General features: G+C 37.9%; 1 protein-coding gene, 1 non-coding gene and 1 pseudogene across 2 annotated transcripts; 2 read left to right on the top strand and 1 right to left on the bottom strand.

The window, feature by feature from the left end:
* The first annotated feature begins 364 nt into the window (after positions 1–364).
* Positions 365–2,426, top strand: LOC122088801 (transcription factor MYB46-like). Its single transcript, XM_042658132.1, has 2 exons — positions 365–740; positions 1,175–2,426. Exons 1-2 carry the CDS (start codon positions 457–459, stop codon positions 1,851–1,853), a joined length of 963 nt encoding a protein of 320 aa, XP_042514066.1. The 5' UTR covers positions 365–456; the 3' UTR covers positions 1,854–2,426.
* A 2,468-nt stretch (positions 2,427–4,894) lies between these two features.
* TRNAS-GCU lies at positions 4,895–4,976 on the bottom strand. Its single transcript has one exon. It is a non-coding gene; the product is annotated as a tRNA-Ser (tRNA).
* Positions 4,977–12,439: 7,463 nt separating this feature from the next.
* On the top strand, positions 12,440–18,306 carry LOC122089946 (annotated as a pseudogene).
* The last annotated feature ends 1,542 nt before the right edge of the window (positions 18,307–19,848 follow it).

Raw genomic sequence — 19,848 nt, 5'->3', positions numbered from 1 at the left:
CCCCCCCCCCCTCCCCTCTCTCTCTCTCTCTCACACATATATACACGTATATGATGATTACCTTGTGAGTGAAGAAAAATGTATAGAAAAAGACAAGATATGGAGTCAAAGACAAGAAGACCACCCATCCCTCTCACTTTCAGAGGTCCCCCTCCAAACCGTTTTCCACTCGACCCATCAACCAACAACCCTCTCTCTCTCTCTCTCTCTCTTCTCCATATTCTAAGCAAAGCCACAACCATCACGTTCATCATTATCATCATTTCCACTCCATGAAGGCTCCTCTCTCTCTCTGGATATGTATGTGTATGTATGAATGTATCTAGATCACCCTTTATTTGTGGGAACCTGTCCATCTCTCGTTATCTCCATATCTATCTTCACCTATAAAGTCTTTTGTTGCCAACATCAAACCAGTTGGAAGAACAACCTAGGGGATCAGATCGAAATCTCGTGATGAGGAAGCCTGATCTCCCAGGGAAGAACAACACGAACAATGGCACTAACAAGCTCAGAAAGGGCTTATGGTCACCAGAAGAAGATGACAAGCTCATGAGTTACATGTTAAACAATGGGCAGGGTTGCTGGAGCGATGTTGCCCGGAATGCTGGTCTCCAGAGGTGTGGCAAGAGCTGTCGTCTTCGGTGGATTAACTACTTGCGACCTGACCTTAAGCGCGGTGCCTTCTCACCCCAAGAAGAAGAACTCATTATCCATTTGCATTCCATCCTTGGCAACAGGTGAGTCCCTTCCCCTCTCTCTCTCTCTGCTACATCACTCAAATATTTAGAACTCTTAGGCCTGCCCTTGATGCAACCATGTTCTTGCACTTAATTGATGAGTTCTATATTTATTAATATTTATGGGTCTTGTGATTTTTGTTACTCTTTGTGAAGACTAGACAATTTCTTGTTTTGGTAGAAAATAGAGAATAGACTAAAGACCTAAAAATGGATATGGCATGAGCATAACAGTCTGCATCTACCCTTTGAGTTAATGATACTGCAAATTAAACCCAATTTAGTATACTTAATTTTCTTCCTTAGGCAAACATAAGTTGATGTTAGATCTTAAGCATCCATGCAGACCATGCAATATTATTTGATAAACATGAGAACTACCCTTCTCCCTAACAGTTCTTCTGTTCTGATCTGATGTGCTTTGATTCACTCAGGTGGTCTCAGATTGCCGCAAGGCTTCCGGGAAGGACCGACAATGAAATCAAGAATTTTTGGAATTCCACAATAAAGAAAAGGATGAAGAACTCATTTTCAACCTCATCTCCAAACAATAGTGATTCATCTGAGCCTAGAGAAGTCATAGGAGGGCTCATGTCCTTGAGTGAACAAGACATCATGGCTCTGTGCATGGACTCATCTTCTTCATCTTCTTCCTCATCCATGCAAGCGATGGCAATGAGAAACCAGTTTGAACCATTACCTCCACTCAACAACTGCTACAGTCTTTCAGGTGCTCCAGGGTATTTCAATGTGTCCACAGGCTTATCACAAGCAGTTGGTACAGGAGATGGATACTGTGGAGGTCATGGCTTCTTAGGGGGTGATAACATTGGGGTACAAGGGGAATTATTTGTTCCTCCCTTGGAGAGCATTAGTATTGAACAGAAAAACACTGCAACTGACAACCCCATCAGTAAGATTAACAATAACATCAACAACAGCCACATAAATGACATTAACAACATCATCAACAGCAATAATAACAAGGTAGAGACTTTGGTTGAGAGTGTGAATTATTGGGAAGGAGAAAACTTAAGAATGGGGGAATGGAACTTGGAGGATCTGATGGAAGATGTCTTTTCTTTTCCTTATCTTGATTTTCAAGTTGAATAATTGGCTACTCTCCTGACCTCTTTTTTTTTTCCCTTTTTCCTTTCAGTATAGAAAATACTTGTTGAGCCCCTTTGCTTTCCAGAAAACTGCTCAAACCCATCTCATAGGACATATTACAGAGGAGATTATAGGTCTCTTGTATACCTTAGGTCTATTCTAGGTCTCTCAAAATATGTAGGTAATTTTAGCCATGAAACCAGTTCATGATACTTGGATGATGTGGGGAGGGTAAAATAAAGGTCACCTGGAAAATCTATCTTTTGGTGACAACCAAATCTTGTAAGTACATGTATCTTCTTCAATTTCCTAATTTCTTTTTTTACTTTTTTTATAAGTGAGGATATTTTGGTTATTTCATGAGAATAAGGGGGTTGTTGTAATAATAATACTTTTGGAGAGAATTGTGAATAGTTTATATTCAATGTAGAGAGGGCCATCAAGATTAATTGGGTGGTAAACTGTAGCTATTGTGAGATGTACAAAAGGAAAAATGTGGAGGTGGAAGTTATTATTAGTGAGGAGTAAGTAGGATGTACCACACATTAATGGAGATATCCAAAGCCTCTCTCTCTCTCTCTCTCTCTCTCTCTCTCTCTCTCTCATATCAACCCCCAACCCACCTTCCATTGTGTGTTGGACAAAATCTTAAAACTAGTGCTCATTAAGTTAATCACTAGTTGCCACTCTTCTCCTTGGAAAGGATAATGGATTTCTAGAAGGGCAATCTTTCACAATATTTGGTTCACTCAAACAAGAGTTCCAAATGGAACCACATTAATTTTCCATCTGTGACACTTGCAGTGGAGTCAGTTTTCTCTGATTGTAACATGGATTTCTTATAATTCCAGTTGTTAACCTCAATGTTGTGGGGATTCAAAAAGCAATGATTAACCATTTCCTTTAATTGCTGTCTAAGAAGAAAAATATCAAAATTCAATGATTAACCATTTCCTTTCATTGCTGTCTAAGAAGAAAAATATCAAAATTATGGTACCTAAAGTTAAGGATCCCATCATGCAACTTGCAAAGAAGTAAAAAAAAAGTAATTAAGCACAATAAGTTAGTTATCTAGAGGACAATACTATGATGATTATATATTGAATATAAGATGGAGAAAGTGTCACCTTATATCATTTTGTTTCTAGATTCTTACATGCCATAACGATCTCAGAGTTGCTTATTTGCAATTAAAAATATTTGTTTCTTATGCTCTTTTCATCTTTGCAATACTAGCAGTGGTGGCACATAGTTACGCGAGCCATGCCAAACGTATATAAATCTTTGGACAATCTTTCAATGGAAGAAATCATGCTAAGTAGCTGATGGCTTAGGCTAATCATATAATTGTGGCACTAGACAGTCTTATACTCCTCATAGTGAAAACACCATAATACCAAATAGAAATTAACACAATGTCAACAGCATGATATATGTGAGTGGTAGGTAGACTTTCAAAATCTCTTTGTTAAGATTATCCATTGAGAAATTTTCATTTATATAACAAGTTTTCATGACTGAATTTACCCTAGTTAAAAAAATGTGTTTTATACTTAAAAACAAAAACAAAAAGTAAGGTTACAAATTATTTGACACCTCTTAGTATACAACAACAACAACATCCAAAATCTTATCCCAATTTAATAAGGTCGGGTACATGTAGATTCTAAGCAAGGATGAGCATGAGGATCCATGCAAAAAAATTGACAGGTTATGGCTAATTATAATAAGTGTCGGTTGTCAATCTGATGCACCACAACAAATCAGCCACAAGCTTATAATTACAGACTATAATAAGGTATCGGTTGTCTACTTGACCTACCAGCCAAAGCATCATATATGCATTATGTCCGCCACCAAGGCAATCCATCACCCAACCTAATTTAATAAAATGAGGAATGAGATAACAAATTCTTGACAGTCTGGCTAAGCATGAAAGTAACAACTCGAACATATAACTCCGCGTTGAAAAATATGTAATCAACACAAAACTTTGCATTGAAAACTAGATATGCAACACACATCTCTTGATTTTCCCTTCGAAAATGCTTTTGTAGTGGTTAGTCTTTCATAAATCCAAGAATTTCACCTCTGACTATGAAATACAAATGCCCCCAACTGTCTGTGTTAAATTACTCCAACCCCGAAAACCAACGCAATATGACCGAAATCGTGTGATGTTATCTATATGTGATGTATATAAAACCTATTTGTCCAAATTAAAAATGAAGAAAAAAAAAAAAAAAAAAAAACAATTTTCCTTTAGTAATGGTCAAAGGATAATCCCTTAACCAAGGGGGTTGGATGGTATGTATAATGGTTATCGAGGAATAGTATATGAGTATTACCACTTTTGTACTATAGGGTAGTACATTTATGACCCTAAATAGGTGTACTTTTCTTTCACCCAAGATGTAAGAAAACTTTCTTTGAATATTTAATATCAAAAGTAGGTCTTATTCTTTTCACCACCCCCACCCAACCTAGACGAAGAAAGGGATTAATCCTGACAAAGTCATAATACAGAAGTCATGAATTCAACTCTCCTAATTATGTTCCATTGATGGTCCCTAATCATGGGGTCTCTAAGGAAGAATTATATATCCTCACATCCAAATACGACCAAAAATCAACTTAAACTGTAATAGTCTTGCCAGTATCGTGGATTTTCCATGGAGTACTGGTTAAGTTTTAGTGGTTAGGATAATACTCTCTAATGACTCGAAAGAGTTGTTGGGAGAATGCTCTAGGTATGATTAGGATGTAAGGCCTGAAAGAAATGTATGTCAGTCATGAGTGTTTAGGGTTTGCCGCACCTAAAGTTCAAAACTAGAATTCATTCCTTTTTCATAGACTCTCTTTAGGGTTCTTAGATTAGTTGATGGAGAGTTTTGTTTGTTGTATTGAATTAATTAAAAGGGAAGATCATGTACGTTTCTCCTCAAGTTTCAAAGGTGTGAGTGATCACAGCTAGGTAGCTAGGGTATCAATTCAACAAACTGGCAATGCACGTACGGAACTACCATGGAAAAAAAATTTATTTTCGTCGCCTGAGAGATTCGAACTCTCGCGGGGAAACCCCATGTACTTAGCAGGCACACGCCTTAACCACTCGGCCAAAGCGACTATCGTTAGGAGAGGACTTCATATTTAATTATTCGAATGTGAAATGTGCTTCCTCTCCTCCAATAATATAATCTCCTAAAATACACTCTTATGTGAAAAAAGGCAAAAAAGTTAAAGGGTATCTGTGGGATTAAAATTGAGAATTGTCCAAAATCAATCATGGATGATAGGAGTTGTATTTGGGACTGACTAGTAAAAGAAGCGGAACGGTTTTAGGAGAGGTTTTCTAACAGCATAGAATTAAAAGACCAATAAAGAATCAATTGGAACTAGAATTGCTAGGGCCTGTTTAAGTTGCATATTTATAATGGGGAGGATTCCTTGAAAGGCGGCTTGGCCCTTGCACAAGCACAGGAATCAATGACCCACCGGTGGGTTTGCCCGGATGGTTAGGGTGAACTTGGGATTGTGTAGATTAGACGCATAGTCTCAGGTTTGATTCCTCATCTATGCATCTGTGATTTAAGTGGAGATCATGATGGTGGGTTGTTGTGCTAATCTCCCCCAAGATTAGTTGGTCCTGACACATTAAAAAAAAAAAAAAACACGGAAACCAATGGGGCATATATAGAAGCATCAACAGCAACGGGATTTTCGTCCATCATGAGGGAGGGGCGATCGTTTTACTATTTCATGTGTCTTAGGGTAGAGGCCACAATGCTTACCTTCTATATAGGCATATTTTCCCTTCACTTCTTTGAGGTTAGTTAGTAATTCATAGAAAGAGCGCTTCCTCTTGGCGTATGTCTATGCCTAGACACAGTGGGTGCAAAAAGACTGCCTTATCCTGTGCTGATGAAGATGCTCGTGCGTGCCCTCATATTGGCCACAACTGTTGGTGTGTGTACCTTCATCAAGAGGTAACATTCTCTTACCCATAATAATATATTCGTAATTATGTCATAATTACGAAGAAACATTTGTAGCAAATAAAGATACGTTTGACTGTTCGAGATTTCAAGTGTGTAGAACTGTTTAAGGAACATGAACCGATCCCTCCCATTAATACGGCACCATTTACTATACGGTATTGTTCTGGAATTGGATCCCATGGGACCCACACATGATAAGAAAAAAAAAAAACCACAATTAACGTCATGACCATGTTTGTTTTACGTCATTTCTCAAAAGAAAGCTGGATTATAGATACATAATCTTGATTAACTGTTGAAGATACAAGTAATAATATCAAATTGACAACATTTGCCAGGAAGGTCATGCATCTAATTTGTAAATCAACATCAAAGTTGGAAGTTATGCTCAACCAGGTAAGCATTAGAAAGATAAAAAGGGGGGGGAGGTTCTCATTGGCCTTTCTCTTTTTTTTTTTTTTTTTTGCTGTTATATTTCATTGAAATTAATTCCCAAAAAAAAAAAAAAAAAAAACTCATTGAAATTCACTAGATAGATACTTTTGTTTCTTTTTTGTTGTTGGTTTTCATATTAGATGGCTGAGAATGGCTTTCTTTTAAGGAAGTCAGAGAAAAATAATATGTATCAAATTCCTTAAAACTGTTGTGTTTATCAGTAAACTTTAGGTTCTTAACGAGTGTGGGCTTTGCACATCATAATTTCACCAACCATGCTAGGCATTTGTTGTTGATATTAGCTTAGTTGATTAGTGATCTTCAAAAAAAGTTTCTTGTTTTCTTCCTAGCATTGGTGATTTGGATAAATCAATCTGATTCCAAAGTCTATGGTTTAGGGTCTTCAAAAATGGAAATAGCAACAAGGCGGATTTAGTTATTGTACCAGTTTTGCATTATATATTCTGAGCCACCCCACAAAGCATGCATAGGGCTCCCTAATTTTAGAGTCTGGATCACCTACCCATATGGTGATCGTCCACCCCCATCTCCCACTCTCTATCCTCCATTGGCACCGAGTCAGAGCAGTGTCAGTGGGAGATGAAGGGTGAGAGATGGGGTGAGACGATCACCATATGGGTAGGTCATCAAAACTCTTAATTTTACATGGTAATAAGAGCGGATGCCGATAGGTTTAGGACCTTAGGGCACGACATGGCATGGTTACTTTGGGGTTTTCAAACACCATATGAAACCCTAACCCAAAAAGGTCATACCATCATACCGGACTCATTGAGAGTAAAGGTGGGGCAGATAGTAGCTTTAACCCGCCTCATTGCCATCCCTAGTTGGGAATATTCTCAATGCATTTTGTCAGCATTAAATTGTATCCAAGTGGACCCTTTTATTTTATTTATTCATTTTTTGATATAGAAGGAAACAAAATTGCATTAAGAAAATTTGAAAAGTGTTTATGTACATCAAAATCTGAGAGTCTAGTTCTGTGAATCATAGTTTGATAGGCAAAAGATTTGACGGTAAGGACCAATTCATCGGTAGGCTTGAGCCCAAAAAAAAAAAATAGTGCAGGGTATGATCCACAATTTGATACTTTTCTTCGAAAACAAATATTCCAATTCTTCTAGATCACTCCAAACTTCCACTTATTGTTTTCCTAGATTGTGAGCTTGCTTTGATCCATAACCATAACTCCTTGATGTCGCTTCAATCATTTTTCCTATCATAAGATAGTTAGTAGAATGACACACATTTTCCTTGAGTTAAAATACAATAAGTCCCAGCTGAGATGTTTTTATCAGAATTATTGGTTCCATTACAAATTATATAGGAGGCTCGGGAAATGAAGGATTCAGAGTTACTGAATAGACCCTTAGTTATAAGCCTTATTGATTGTGTTAGACCCGAGAAGGGTCAAAGTATAGACATGATATCTAAGGTGCCAAGCAGTTGATTTGGTCTAATTTTAATCGAATGGTAAGATCAAAACTGGACTAATATAGTATTCGGTCTACAAAAATCAAAGCAAAGCCTATAGCTATTGGTTGGATCACTTTCGATCCGTTGTCAATTTCTTTTAAGGCTCTCTTATACCAGTCTATTAGACTTGTGGTCCCCATTTTTGATAAAAAGAAAAAAGAAAGGGGAAGATTTTTCTAGTATAATTGACTACGGTATTTGTACCATATGAGCGATAGAAATCAAAATTCTAAAGGTATTTCAGACACTTCGTTCAATATGAAGAATTTATTATATTTTCATAGTCTAGCTCACCCAACTATGTTGTCCCATTTTCATCCATAAACAAAATATTTATGTACAAAAAGGAAAAAACGAATTTTTTATTTTTAGTTCGAACAATGGGTTTTGTTGGTATTATGATTTAGACAATTTTGGTTAAGGGTGTCAATCCATGGTTTCGATCTAGTTTCGATAGGGTTGGATTGATTTCAATATATTATTGAGCCAAACCAGAACGGAACTGTTAAACAAGCTTTTCCTATTTCAGTATGATTTTGGTTTCGATTTTTTGATTCCATAAAACCTTAGCCCAAAATTAAAATGATGAGGATTTGGTTCGAATTGGTCAGTTTTTCTTTTCTTTTCTTCTCTCATCTTGACTACCAAACACAGTATATTTTGGTCTACCAGCACTCTATTAGTTTATTTTTCTTGGATCAAGCTTGTTTTCAATGATTGACAATTCAACTAACATCCAACGAATTCTCATAAAACAAAAGTTAGAAACAAGAAATGTTGGAACATGATAACTATGTTTCAACATTTGAGTTTTGTTCTAAAACATAATTTTAACATAAGAAGAAATTATACTCCCCTCCCCTGTATGTTTTAGGTATTACACAACCCTCCATTGTGAAGTTTGTAATTACAAATTCTTCCCTTCTAAGTTGTAGAATATATCAACCATACCCTAACCGTGAGTGAGAAACCGTTAAGTGTGTTATAAATTTGTATTAAATCCCAAAATACCCTTAGTCTAATGGAGATGACGATTTTGCCCTCAACCATTATTATCATCTTTTTCCTTGAGAAACCATGGGAGAGTCAGGGTTTTTGAACTTGCGCTATATGCTTTTGAAATCTGAAATCTAAAATCGGAGAGAGCATTGATGGGTTTGGTGATCGATTCTTGTTCATCTTGTTGAAGTCTTGAAGATCGACCCTTATTCTCATATTCTTCCTTGAGAAATTGGAGAGAACGTTGATGGTTTTGGCGATTGATTGGGAGAATACAATCTATAAATTTTGTATGAAAGGTTCTTTTGGGGGAGCATTTTCTTCCCCGAGGAGTTTGCTTTAGCTTTAGTGCATTCTGTTTCCCATTGTCTCTGTACTATTTTCTCTCTTCGAGTATTGGAAGGAACCATAGAAACGAAGGAAGTTCGATTGGCCGATTCTTCCATCTTGCACCATTGCCAGATTTGATAGGTAAGCCGCTCCTTAATTCTCTCATAATCTCTCTATCCTTCTCTTTGTTTGGGTCTCTTGACCAGCACGATAGTATGGCAACTTTCAGTCATTATGTTTGAGTGAATTCAACCATACCAGCATGTTATTGACACTGCTCTGTCTCCTCATCTCTCTTTGATATGGGTTTTACTTAGTAGTGATTCTACAGAAGAATTAGGGTGGGTTTTTGGTGACATTCAACTCAGTGTTGTTTTGTGAGTTTATTTCAATTATATTCCATTTTGTTTTCTTAATTTGAAGTATTGAATACAAAGAAATCATATTTTTCTGCAAATGTACGATCATCTTTTTAGTGTAGAGTTGCTGAAGTTGGATTTATTATCTTTAATGAATTCCAAGTGAGCCATTTTACACTCTTAGAGGTGCAATATTTGTTTCCATCTCATTGGTGCATATATACCTATTGAATTTATATAGATAGTGATTAGGAAAGAATTATTTGTGTTGTTGTAATTTTTCTTGTGTTTACAACGAAAGGACTGGGTTGATTCAAGACTGGAGCAAAATGATAATAGTAGGGATCAAAACGGGTCTGCTACGGGAGATTACAGAGATGAAGAACTTCTTAATGGTTTTGAAGGAGATGTCAGTGGGAAACCAAGGGGATCAAGCAAGCACCAGAGCAAATATAGAAAGGAGAGTCGAAAAGAAGAGAAGGATCACCACAAGTTAGATGAAGTAATATTTAAACAAAGGGGAAGAGGGGTAAAAAAGACATTTAACATCTAATTCTATACCACAAAGTTTTTTTGTAATTACAAACTTCGCAGGAGGTCTGAATGTAATACTTAAAACATATAGGGGAGGGGAGTGTAATTTCCTCTTAACGTAAAAACGAAAAATTCTAATTTTATTTTTTATTTTTATTTTTTTGGTAGGATACCAAATATGGTTTCTAAAACAGAATGACTACCGAACACAACCTTACCAATTTATAAAAAACCAAAGGTTAAATGGTAGTGGCGCTTAAGCATCCGGTTCATATAAACATCATATTTATTTTTGACCGTTGATCTTATTAACATAATCTGAATCATTCATTTTTTTTCAACCGATTACTTGTTATTTCCGTTTACCTACGGGCGACGTCTCTAAAGGTGTATTCATCTCCTCCTCAACTGGTAACGATGGCCCCAATGGAATGCCTGTAGCTAACCTTGCACCATGGCTTACTATCGTCGGAGCTGGAACTATCAATAGTAATTTTTCGGCCGATGTAATTCTCGGTGATGGACGGAAGCTTTCAAGTGTATCCCTCTACTCTCGTAAATCCCTTTACGGCAAAATGTTCCCGTTGGTTTACCTTGGTAAATCGGACTGCTGAACTCAGTTTCCTCAACCACGTACCTTAGCTTTGGTATTTGGTACGTGAGATTGGTATCAGAGATGATAAGAGTTTGAAGGAAAGCAAAGGAGGAGAGATTGGAAGGGATAGGGAGTGCAAGCTCGATGAAATTGACGGTGATTTGGGTGACGAACCCATGAGCAGAGCAAGAAATGTAGCTCCATTTACCGGGGTTTGGGTCTTGTGGGTTCCAATCATGGAATGCAGAGGCTACAGTTGAAGAAGCATCACACATCCATGAGAGGAGTGCGAGTGCTTCATGGTTAGGTGTAGCTTCTGAGAATGAAATTGAGAAGACGATGGCAAGGAAGAGGGTAAGGGTAAGGGTTCTTCTTCTTCCATGAATGTTGTTGCGGAAGTGAGGTGATTGTTGTTGTTTTTTGTGATGTTGTTTCCTCGAGCTGTGCATTGAAGACATTGCATCAAATCCCAAAACTCACTTATCACGCTTGCATCGGGTCTCCTTCCCAACCTTCTTTTTCTTCTACTTGTAACGATGCTCTCTATACTCTGCTTACTTAGCAAGCAAAACACGCACAGATACAGAGGAGGGAAGGGAGCAGAGAGGGAGTGAAGAAAGAAACAATAAAAAAAACACAAAGAGAAAATAGTAAAATAAGAGAGTGGCAGGTTGATGCTGCAACACCACCTTCTCCTCCACCACCACCACAACCACCACTACCACCATCACCTCGGTTACTTTGCCATTCTCTTTCTCTCTCTAAATTTAAAAAATGAGTCATTTTGTGAAGGTTATGTAAGTGTGAGGGTGGTGCTAGATGGCGTCACGCGCAGGAAGCAAGCAGAGAGACACATTCCAATTCCGATGCTAGGAAAACTGAGTTCAACATTCTCTCAGGCACATCCATGGCTTACCCCCATGTGACGCAGTCAAAGTTTACATTTCTTCTTCTTCCGTTCCGACAGCCACCATTGCCTTCCACGGCACCGTCATTGGCGTGAAGCCAGCATCTGTGGTGGCCTCCTTCTCTGGTCGAGGACCCAACATTATAGACCCGAAGATCCTCAAACCAGACTTGATCGCCCCTGGTGTCAACATTCCAGCCACATGGATAGATGGGGTAGGACTGAACGGTTTAGATTCTGATGCCCGGAAAACTGAGTTCAACATTCTCTCAGGCACATCCATGGCTTGCCCCCATGCGAGCGAGGCCGCCGCCTTACTCAAGTCGGCCCACCCAGATTGGAGCCCTGCTGCTATTCGTTATGCAATGATGACTATTCTGACTTCCAAGTTCCAAGTATCGTGACAACCGTCTCCAGCCCAGGTACAAAACAGGAACCGAATGCAAAAGTAGAAAGCCCTAATAGAGGCATGAGGGTAATTGACGGTTTGGATTAATTATCAAAAGATCAACGGTTAAAATTAATTATGGTGTGTTTATATGGAGTGGACGCTTAAGCGCTGCTACCACTCACCCAAAACCAAAATCAGAAGTTTTGGTTGATTCGAGTTGGATCCCGATCAATTGTCAGTCTATGTGTCAGTCTCACATCTGGTTCAGGTTCACTGCTGGACTCCCCCGTCCTCACAGTGTTGACCTTGCATGTCAGCTCACGTGCTTTTTTGTGCTGACAATAATTCCGGGGTATTTTCGTCATTGAGTAGGGGATTTCTACTTTTTCGGGCTCTTGTTGATTCTCGCCAATCACCACTCGATTCAACTTCAACGGTTGAAAAGATTCGAAGAGGACACGTTGTCATTCGGCGCATGATAGTGATTACCCTGCGTCCAACCATGGCCGGTGATCCTCTGTTTCTCCCTCCAATTCTCCCCTGAACTCTGAACTCTGAACTGTGAAGCTCCGAGGTGCGCCACTAATGGCGTCCCTTGCTCTTCCTTCCTGCAACTTAGGATTTCGTTCACTTCCAAGTCGCAGATGCCGCTCTGCAACAGAGTCATCACCTGTGAAACTTCAATCCACGAGCAGATCCGAGCTGCTTTCGAATCAAGATGGGATACACCCGCGCACTCATTCCTTTAGGAATCCTTTCCTGGGCGTTCTTCTGTCGAATCTCTCTCCAAATATTCTGAATTGTGCTGATTTACACTCGCATAGGACATTTAGTGTTCGAGCTTCGGCTTCTTCTGCTGCGGTTGCACCTTCGTCCCAGTCATGGCAGGGAGCTTCGTTGAAGCCACTAATGGCTTCAATTGCGACTGGCGTTATCCTATGGTTCGTTTCCGTTCCATCCGGTGTATCGAGGAATGCTTGGCAGTTGCTTTCTATCTTCCTTGCTACCATCGTCGGCATCATCACACAACCGCTGCCTCTCGGTGCTGTTGCTTTGATGGGATTGGGCGCCTGTGTACTCACTAAGACGCTAACTTTTGCTACTGCTTTCTCTGCCTTTGGTGATTCGATTCCATGGCTTATAGCTCTGGCTTTCTTCTTCGCTCGAGGATTTATAAAGACGGGGCTTGGTAACCGTATTGCCTACCAGTTTGTGTCTCTTTTTGGTGAGGCACTACTCGCTCTTGCTATTCCTTCGGTGTCTGCTAGAGCGGGTGGGGTTTTCCTCCCTCTAGTTAAGTCCCTTTGTGTTGTCTGCAGTAGTAATGCTGGCGATGGGACCGAACACCGGTTGGGGTCTTGGTTATGCTTACTTGCTTTAAGACATCCGTGATTTCTTCATCAATGTTTCTGACTGCTATGGCGGCAAATCCACTGAGTGCAAATCTTACATATAACACGATTAAACAAACAATTAGTTGGACATATTTGGCCAGAGCTGCTATTGTGCCAGGTCTGGTGTCCTTGATTGTTGTCCCGTTTCTTTTGTATGTCATTTATCCACCTACAGTGAAGAGCAGTCCTGACGCACCAAAACTTGCGAAGGAAAAGTTGGAGAAGATGGGGCCAATGACCAAGAATGAGATTATTATGGCGGCTACTCTACTTTTTGCGGTATGATTCCTTATGCGCGCTTGTTCTTTCGTTTTCTATACTGCTTTGCGTTGCTTGTATTATTTTCTAAAATTTTAAATTATTATTAGTATTAGATGGACTCTGAGAATTATAGCCTTATTAGAAGAATTATTCCCTTCTGTAACAATGTGCTAATCAGATTATTTGCATTCTGTATTGAGTCTCCAGCAGAACTAGAGTTGGCAAAGAATTTCCCTTCAACTTAAGAGTCAAGTATCATCATCAACTTATAACATGAAATTATTTTTTTGGCTTTCGTTTATAGTGTATTTGCGCTGGGAAACTGGCTATGTCGGTGCCGTTTTGGGGCTTAAGTAAAACTCTATCATCTATGATACATCGGTGCACAGTCGCAAGCAGGAGAATCTTAATTTTGGGTCCCAATGTTACACTAGAATGCCAGACACAAACCCCTCAAAAGGGAAATTCCTGGACAGGTTATAATGTGACTCTTTAGATTTTTAGATGAAATTTGGTGGTCTTACAGTGACTTGATTCTCTTAAATTAATCATCTCCATTTGTCTAATAATAGTCCATGATAAAGACGACTAACAAGCTTTATCGGTTTGAGATTAATTTGTTTAATTTCTTTTGCTTACATCAATTGATGTCCACCATTGATGTATAATATTCCTGTGTTCTTTCCCTCTTGTTTCTCTCAAGATAACATCTTATGTTTAGGGGCCTTTGGATTGCCTAATTATGGCTTGTCACATATTTGTTGTGGATATAATCTCATTTGAATTGTAAAAAATTTAACTTATTTATTGTCAACATCATTTAGTCATTTTCTATATACATTTTGATTGAGGATGTGAAATGATCGATTCGATTTGTTATAGTTTTCTACATATACTAGATCAAATCGAAATCAAACCAATAAAAGTTTGGTCTATAAAAATCAAATCACAATTGATAGTTATTAGTCTAATCAGTTTTAATTTCTTATATATCAGGTTTTTTTTCCTATAAATGGTCTATTGTTTTCAATAGCATCCTTCTACATGGCACAACTAGATATAAATTTTGAAGAAACTCCCTAGACTCTGTAGATTTAGAAATTGAGCAAATGTGTGAAAGAATTCTTAATTTTAAAATTAAAAGAAAGGTTCTCTCCACCCTCTCTCCCCCCGGGCTTCCATTCTCCCATGCTAAGTCTTTTTCTTCCCTAAGTCTTTCAGTTGATGATAAAGAAATATAAATAATTTATAATAAATAAAATTTTGTGAGTCCTAGAGCTTCCCACGGCCACTGTCACAGCCCCGACCTTCAACACCCATTCCTCTTCCGCTCCCACTCTCCCCTCCTTTGCAACGGGCTATAAATGGGCATTCCCAATACGAAGTAGTGGCCCGACGGTCAAGAATGACCAAATACTATTACTGACTGATAATTGACTGTGGATAGCCTGCTTAGAGCTCATTTAAGGATTGGGTATGTATAGCTTAATTGATCAATTAATTCTTTCTCAAAACTCGATTAACCCAATTATCTTGAGTCCGATTATGGACTGATAATCAACTGATCGAATAGAATAGTGCCAATGCCATAGCCTATAAGGAATGATTATCTAAACAGGAAGAAACAATGCAAGAAAAATAAATAAAAAAGATTGCTTGTCTTATTCCATAAAAAATCACCATTATTTTCCTTGTTCTTCTTATCACTATGCTGTATTTTTTTTTTTTTTTTTGGGGGGGGGGGGGGATGGGGGAGTTAGAATGGGCACTGAAATTACAACTTTGAGACGAGTTGAGAGGCATCTTATGAAGCTGGTAGGCTACGAAGAAGCCATATGGCTTTACAAAATGCCAATTCAAGTACTGATTCTTGTTTCAACATATACTTAATGTTGATTACTTTGAGCTAGGTTCTGTTATGGTCCATGCGAGTATTTAATGTTGAGTACTTTGAGCTAGGTTCTGTTAATAAATTGGGGTCCATGCGAAGAAAAGAAAGCATTGAGCCTAAAAACTCCTCGGCTGGTACATTTAAAGGTGTTCCTTTGTATAGTTTCTGGTCTTAAAGATGGGAAATATTGAGCCAGAACCTAATATAATGGAGGACATAATTTAATGGATGGAGTTGTTAGCAACCATACAGTACAGCTGGCAGTTTTAATGACTCTGTATTACAAGTGTTATACACCCAGGGACTTTCGATGGGGGTAATACATCAGTCTCCGAGCCTCTCTCTCTTTCCTTCATGTATAAGGGACTAGTGAAGGGTCACTCTGCTGTTGCCATTCGTTAATTTTATTAGAGGCTTGTTCTTTGGTCATCCGGCTGAACATCTGGATGCTAAAATTCTATGCCATTTTGGATAATACCCTTGAGATCAGCTTCACTAGAAAATAGAAGGGCTACTACCCCACTATAATAATGTCTTTTTCCTCTCTCAATAGAACCATTGGATTGCAGGGACACTACAGAAGAGTTGTATTATGCTTTCCTCTCCAAACAAGATTTGGTTGGAGGAGACTTCACGTTGCTAGTTTTCTATGCATGTGGTAGTTTAGTGGTGTTCCTTTCCTTTCTTTTTAACATTAAATTCAATTTGTAATGATATGTATTCCTTGAGGTCTGCTTTCCTATCAAGAAATTCTGTTTACAAGAATCAGAAGAATGTTCCTTCTCCACCGAACAAATGATGCAGTGGAATCTGCTGCACCCAGACATCATTTCTCGGGGTGCACATGCTAATTAAGCTACAAGTGAGATATGCATGGTAGCTCAGTTAAGAAATATAAATATATTACCAAGACAACATCGAGCCAGAGCCCTAATTTTTTTGGATCTAGTGAATCTCTCCTCTAGTTGTCTCTGCCTCTCTGTCAGTAGTGGCTTTTTCTAACAGGAGTTGTGACCTGGAAGGAATGCTTAGCTGAAGCGGTTGCCTGGGATACCCTAACTTGGTTTGCTGCACTCATTGCAATGGCTGGCTATTTGAACAAATATGGTCTCATCTCCTGGTTCAGCCAGACTGTAGTTAAGGTCTGTTATCTTTTCAACTTTCTGAGAAGAAATTTGAACTGGCATTATTCATTTTCTTGCTGCAGAGGCTGCCATGGTGCTATATCTGATTTGGATAATTAGGATATCAATGGGATTAAAGCAACCAAATATAAACAGCTTGACAAAACTCAAGAAGTCACTGTTTCAATCTCTAACAGCTTAAAAATTTCTTGTTTTGAATATGATTAAACCTCAAGATTACGTGCGGTTTCAGTCAGCTTAGCTTGTACAAAACACTTAAGGTACATCTGACATGGAATCTTGCATGAAACAACGATGTCAGTATTGATTTGATGTCTGAGGGAGAACTAGTAAAACTAATTAAATATAATTGATTTTAAATTAAAATTAATTGTATCAATGCTTTTATAATTTTAAGTCTTTTTACTCAAGTTGTTAGGATGAGTCTTATTTACTTATTGAATCGAAAAGGTCCTGTTGAATGGTTCATTTCCCTTCTCTCCCTAACAGCTCAGAAAATATAAAAATGTAGGTTGTTAAGTTACTTTTTTCAAAATTTTAACTAAGATGCTGGTTATAGGAGTTCCATGTACAAAATTATTAATGTGGCTACAATTAGAAAGATCTTGAGAAGATATTTCTAATACCAACTTTTGTTCTTAGTATTAGTGAGTTATTTATTACTGAAAATGACATAATTTCCTAATATATGGAAAGAAATTTAGAGGTCCTATGAATCTACGACTACCACATTTACCATTGCCGAAGTTTGCATCAGCTCTACACTGGCATCTGCAGATTGGGAATTTAGCCATCAAGTGATTTGGATTTTTTCTTAAATATATGTCTGGAAAGAGGATTTTCTTAGGTCGTGTTACGATCTAGCATTCTGTTGCCTAGTTCTGTGGACTGCTTTGGTACCTAAGTGATTGCTTGAAGAATAACCTGTTACAGAACCATTCAACATTTGGAAAAAAAAAATTGATCTGGCATATTTTGATGCATGATGAATTTCTATCCACATTCAAAATGTAATAGTAATTAGACTTGACTCATCTTACTGAATACATATTAGTCTATATCATAATTATTTGTCCTATTGGAGAGCATATATATATATATATATATATATATATGTCATTGTGATATACTCTACATAGTTTTTTTTTCCCTGAGAATATCAGTATTATCAACTTGTGGTATTATAGAAGTGGTTTTGGAGTGTTTAGGTAGATTATGATTCAAATTGTTTCTTTATTCATGTTTAACCTGAAGCAGTTTCCAGCAACTAAAAAATCTGCTTTTTTTTTTTTTCCCCCAGTTCGTGGGAGGACTTGGTCTGTCATGGCAGCTCTCATTTGGCATGCTGGTTCTTCTCTACTTCTATTCTCATTACTTCTTTGCTAGTGGGGCTGCTCACATTGGTGCCATGTTCACGGCCTTCTTATCTGTTGCAAGTGCCCTTGGCACTCCACCACTTTTTGGGGCCTTGGTGCTATCCTTTCTCTCCAACCTCATGGGTGGTCTAACTCACTATGGGATTGGATCGGCTCCAGTATTCTATGGTGCCAACTATGTGCCACTGGCCAAATGGTGGGGTTATGGGTTCATCTTCTCTGTTGTCAACATTATCATCTGGCTTGGTGTTGGAGGGGTCTGGTGGAAGCCCATTGGTTTGTAGTGAATGGGCAGATGTTGGATTTTCCATTTTATAGTTTATTTATCTACGGATTTTTGTTCTCCTCTTGTTTGATTGTTCTTTAGGGCTATGCATAAAAATGCCTCTAAGAGAAATAGCGAAGAAAGACATCCATGGCTTAGGATTAGTAATATATCTTTGAATATTGCTGATTGGAGAAAGAAGATCCATATAGTCGGCCCCATTTAGTTTGGATAAAGTTGAACTGAATTGAGTTGTGTGGGCTCTTAATTTTACTTACATTCTTTATTTTTTGGGACTTCGTTTCTGGTGGCATTAGTGGACACTTTAGTTCAGGAGTTGTACTAAATTTGATTGGCGAGGAATATTTTCTGCCTCTTACATGAAATAGTGATTAATTGAATGAATGGTTGAGAGTCTTTCTTCTTATTTAATATATTGTTATGTTGAACCAAAGGTCTGCCTCCGTCCCCTGACATCATATTTTGAGTATGCTAATTTAAGCCACAAAATGCTAATAATCTGATCTCATCCTTTAATCCCATACAAGGGATCAAGGTCTAATATCTTACACTTTTTTTATTTTCTCTAAATTTTTGTATGAAGAGGGGGAAAAGCCACAAGGCATAATTCTTTGACCAACCAAAGAAAAACAGTCAACCTGAAGAGCCATTGTATCTGGTCCGTGTAGTCTATGCTCCTTTGTAAATATTTTTTACTAAAGGAAAAAAACAATAAAAAAAAAAGTCGCATCCAGGTAGTAATCTTTTTCCTTCATTTAAAATTTAGAATTCATTTCTTAGTTCATCGTAAATTCAGAACACGACCTCTAGAGCTGGATCATCATTGCTTAGCCCACTAGAACACCCATCTTAATAAATGAGCACGTAATCCAAATTCTCCCAATAGATCACTAATTGGTGCCCAATTTATTAAAGAAGATATTTTCCATGTTTTATCTCATTATGACTACCTTCTGGTGGCAAATCATTCAATTATCTTTTGTGACGCTAATTTTGATAGGAATACTTGTGAAAATGAATGAATAATTATCAGTGTACTTGACCAGATATTTGTTTTGATTGCCGTGGACCTTAGCTTTGTAGGATGTGTCCAATAAATGGGGTCAAGGGAAATGCTCCAATAACTGCAAAGAATAAAAACATTAAGAGTCACAACCGTTGACATTTGGATCTACTGCAAAGAGATGGTGAGAGTGGATGAATCAAAGTAAGGAGCATCAATGGACATGGAAACTTTTTTTCTATATTATTGGATATTTTTATTTTATCTAAAAGGTTTGATTATCTAAATATGTTGAAAAAAGATAGAGCCTAGGTGGACTGGACCGACTGGTGGAGGTAGCTCCACAAGCTTTCAAACAATGCTACAACAACTAAGCATGGATAGGCGTTAACTAATTCGAGCCAAAAAAAGGGTAGGTGTTAACTAGGTTTAGACCTTTCTTCTCTTAATTAATAATTAATGCAGTATTTTATTTCACCCACATACAAACTAAAAAATCACATATTAAAGATAAAAAGTGCAAAAAAGGAAGCTTCTGCCTGCATTGATTGATCCAACAAGATAAAGTATTCTTTACATGGGTCCCTCTAAGAGATG

Source organism: Macadamia integrifolia, chromosome 9 (assembly GCF_013358625.1).
Source record: "Macadamia integrifolia cultivar HAES 741 chromosome 9, SCU_Mint_v3, whole genome shotgun sequence".
NCBI lineage: Eukaryota > Viridiplantae > Streptophyta > Magnoliopsida > Proteales > Proteaceae > Macadamia > Macadamia integrifolia.
The sequence above is the reverse complement of the archived record's forward strand: the minus strand, read 5'-3'. Positions and strand labels throughout refer to the sequence as shown.

Excerpts from the sequence above, each read along its gene's own strand:
- LOC122088801 (XM_042658132.1), top strand. The coding sequence starts at position 457 with ATGAGGAAGCCTGATCTCCCAGGGAAGAACAACACGAACAATGGCACT. Across the intron at positions 741-1,174 it reads CATTCCATCCTTGGCAACAG|GTGGTCTCAGATTGCCGCAA; the intron begins GTGAGTCCCTTC and ends TGATTCACTCAG.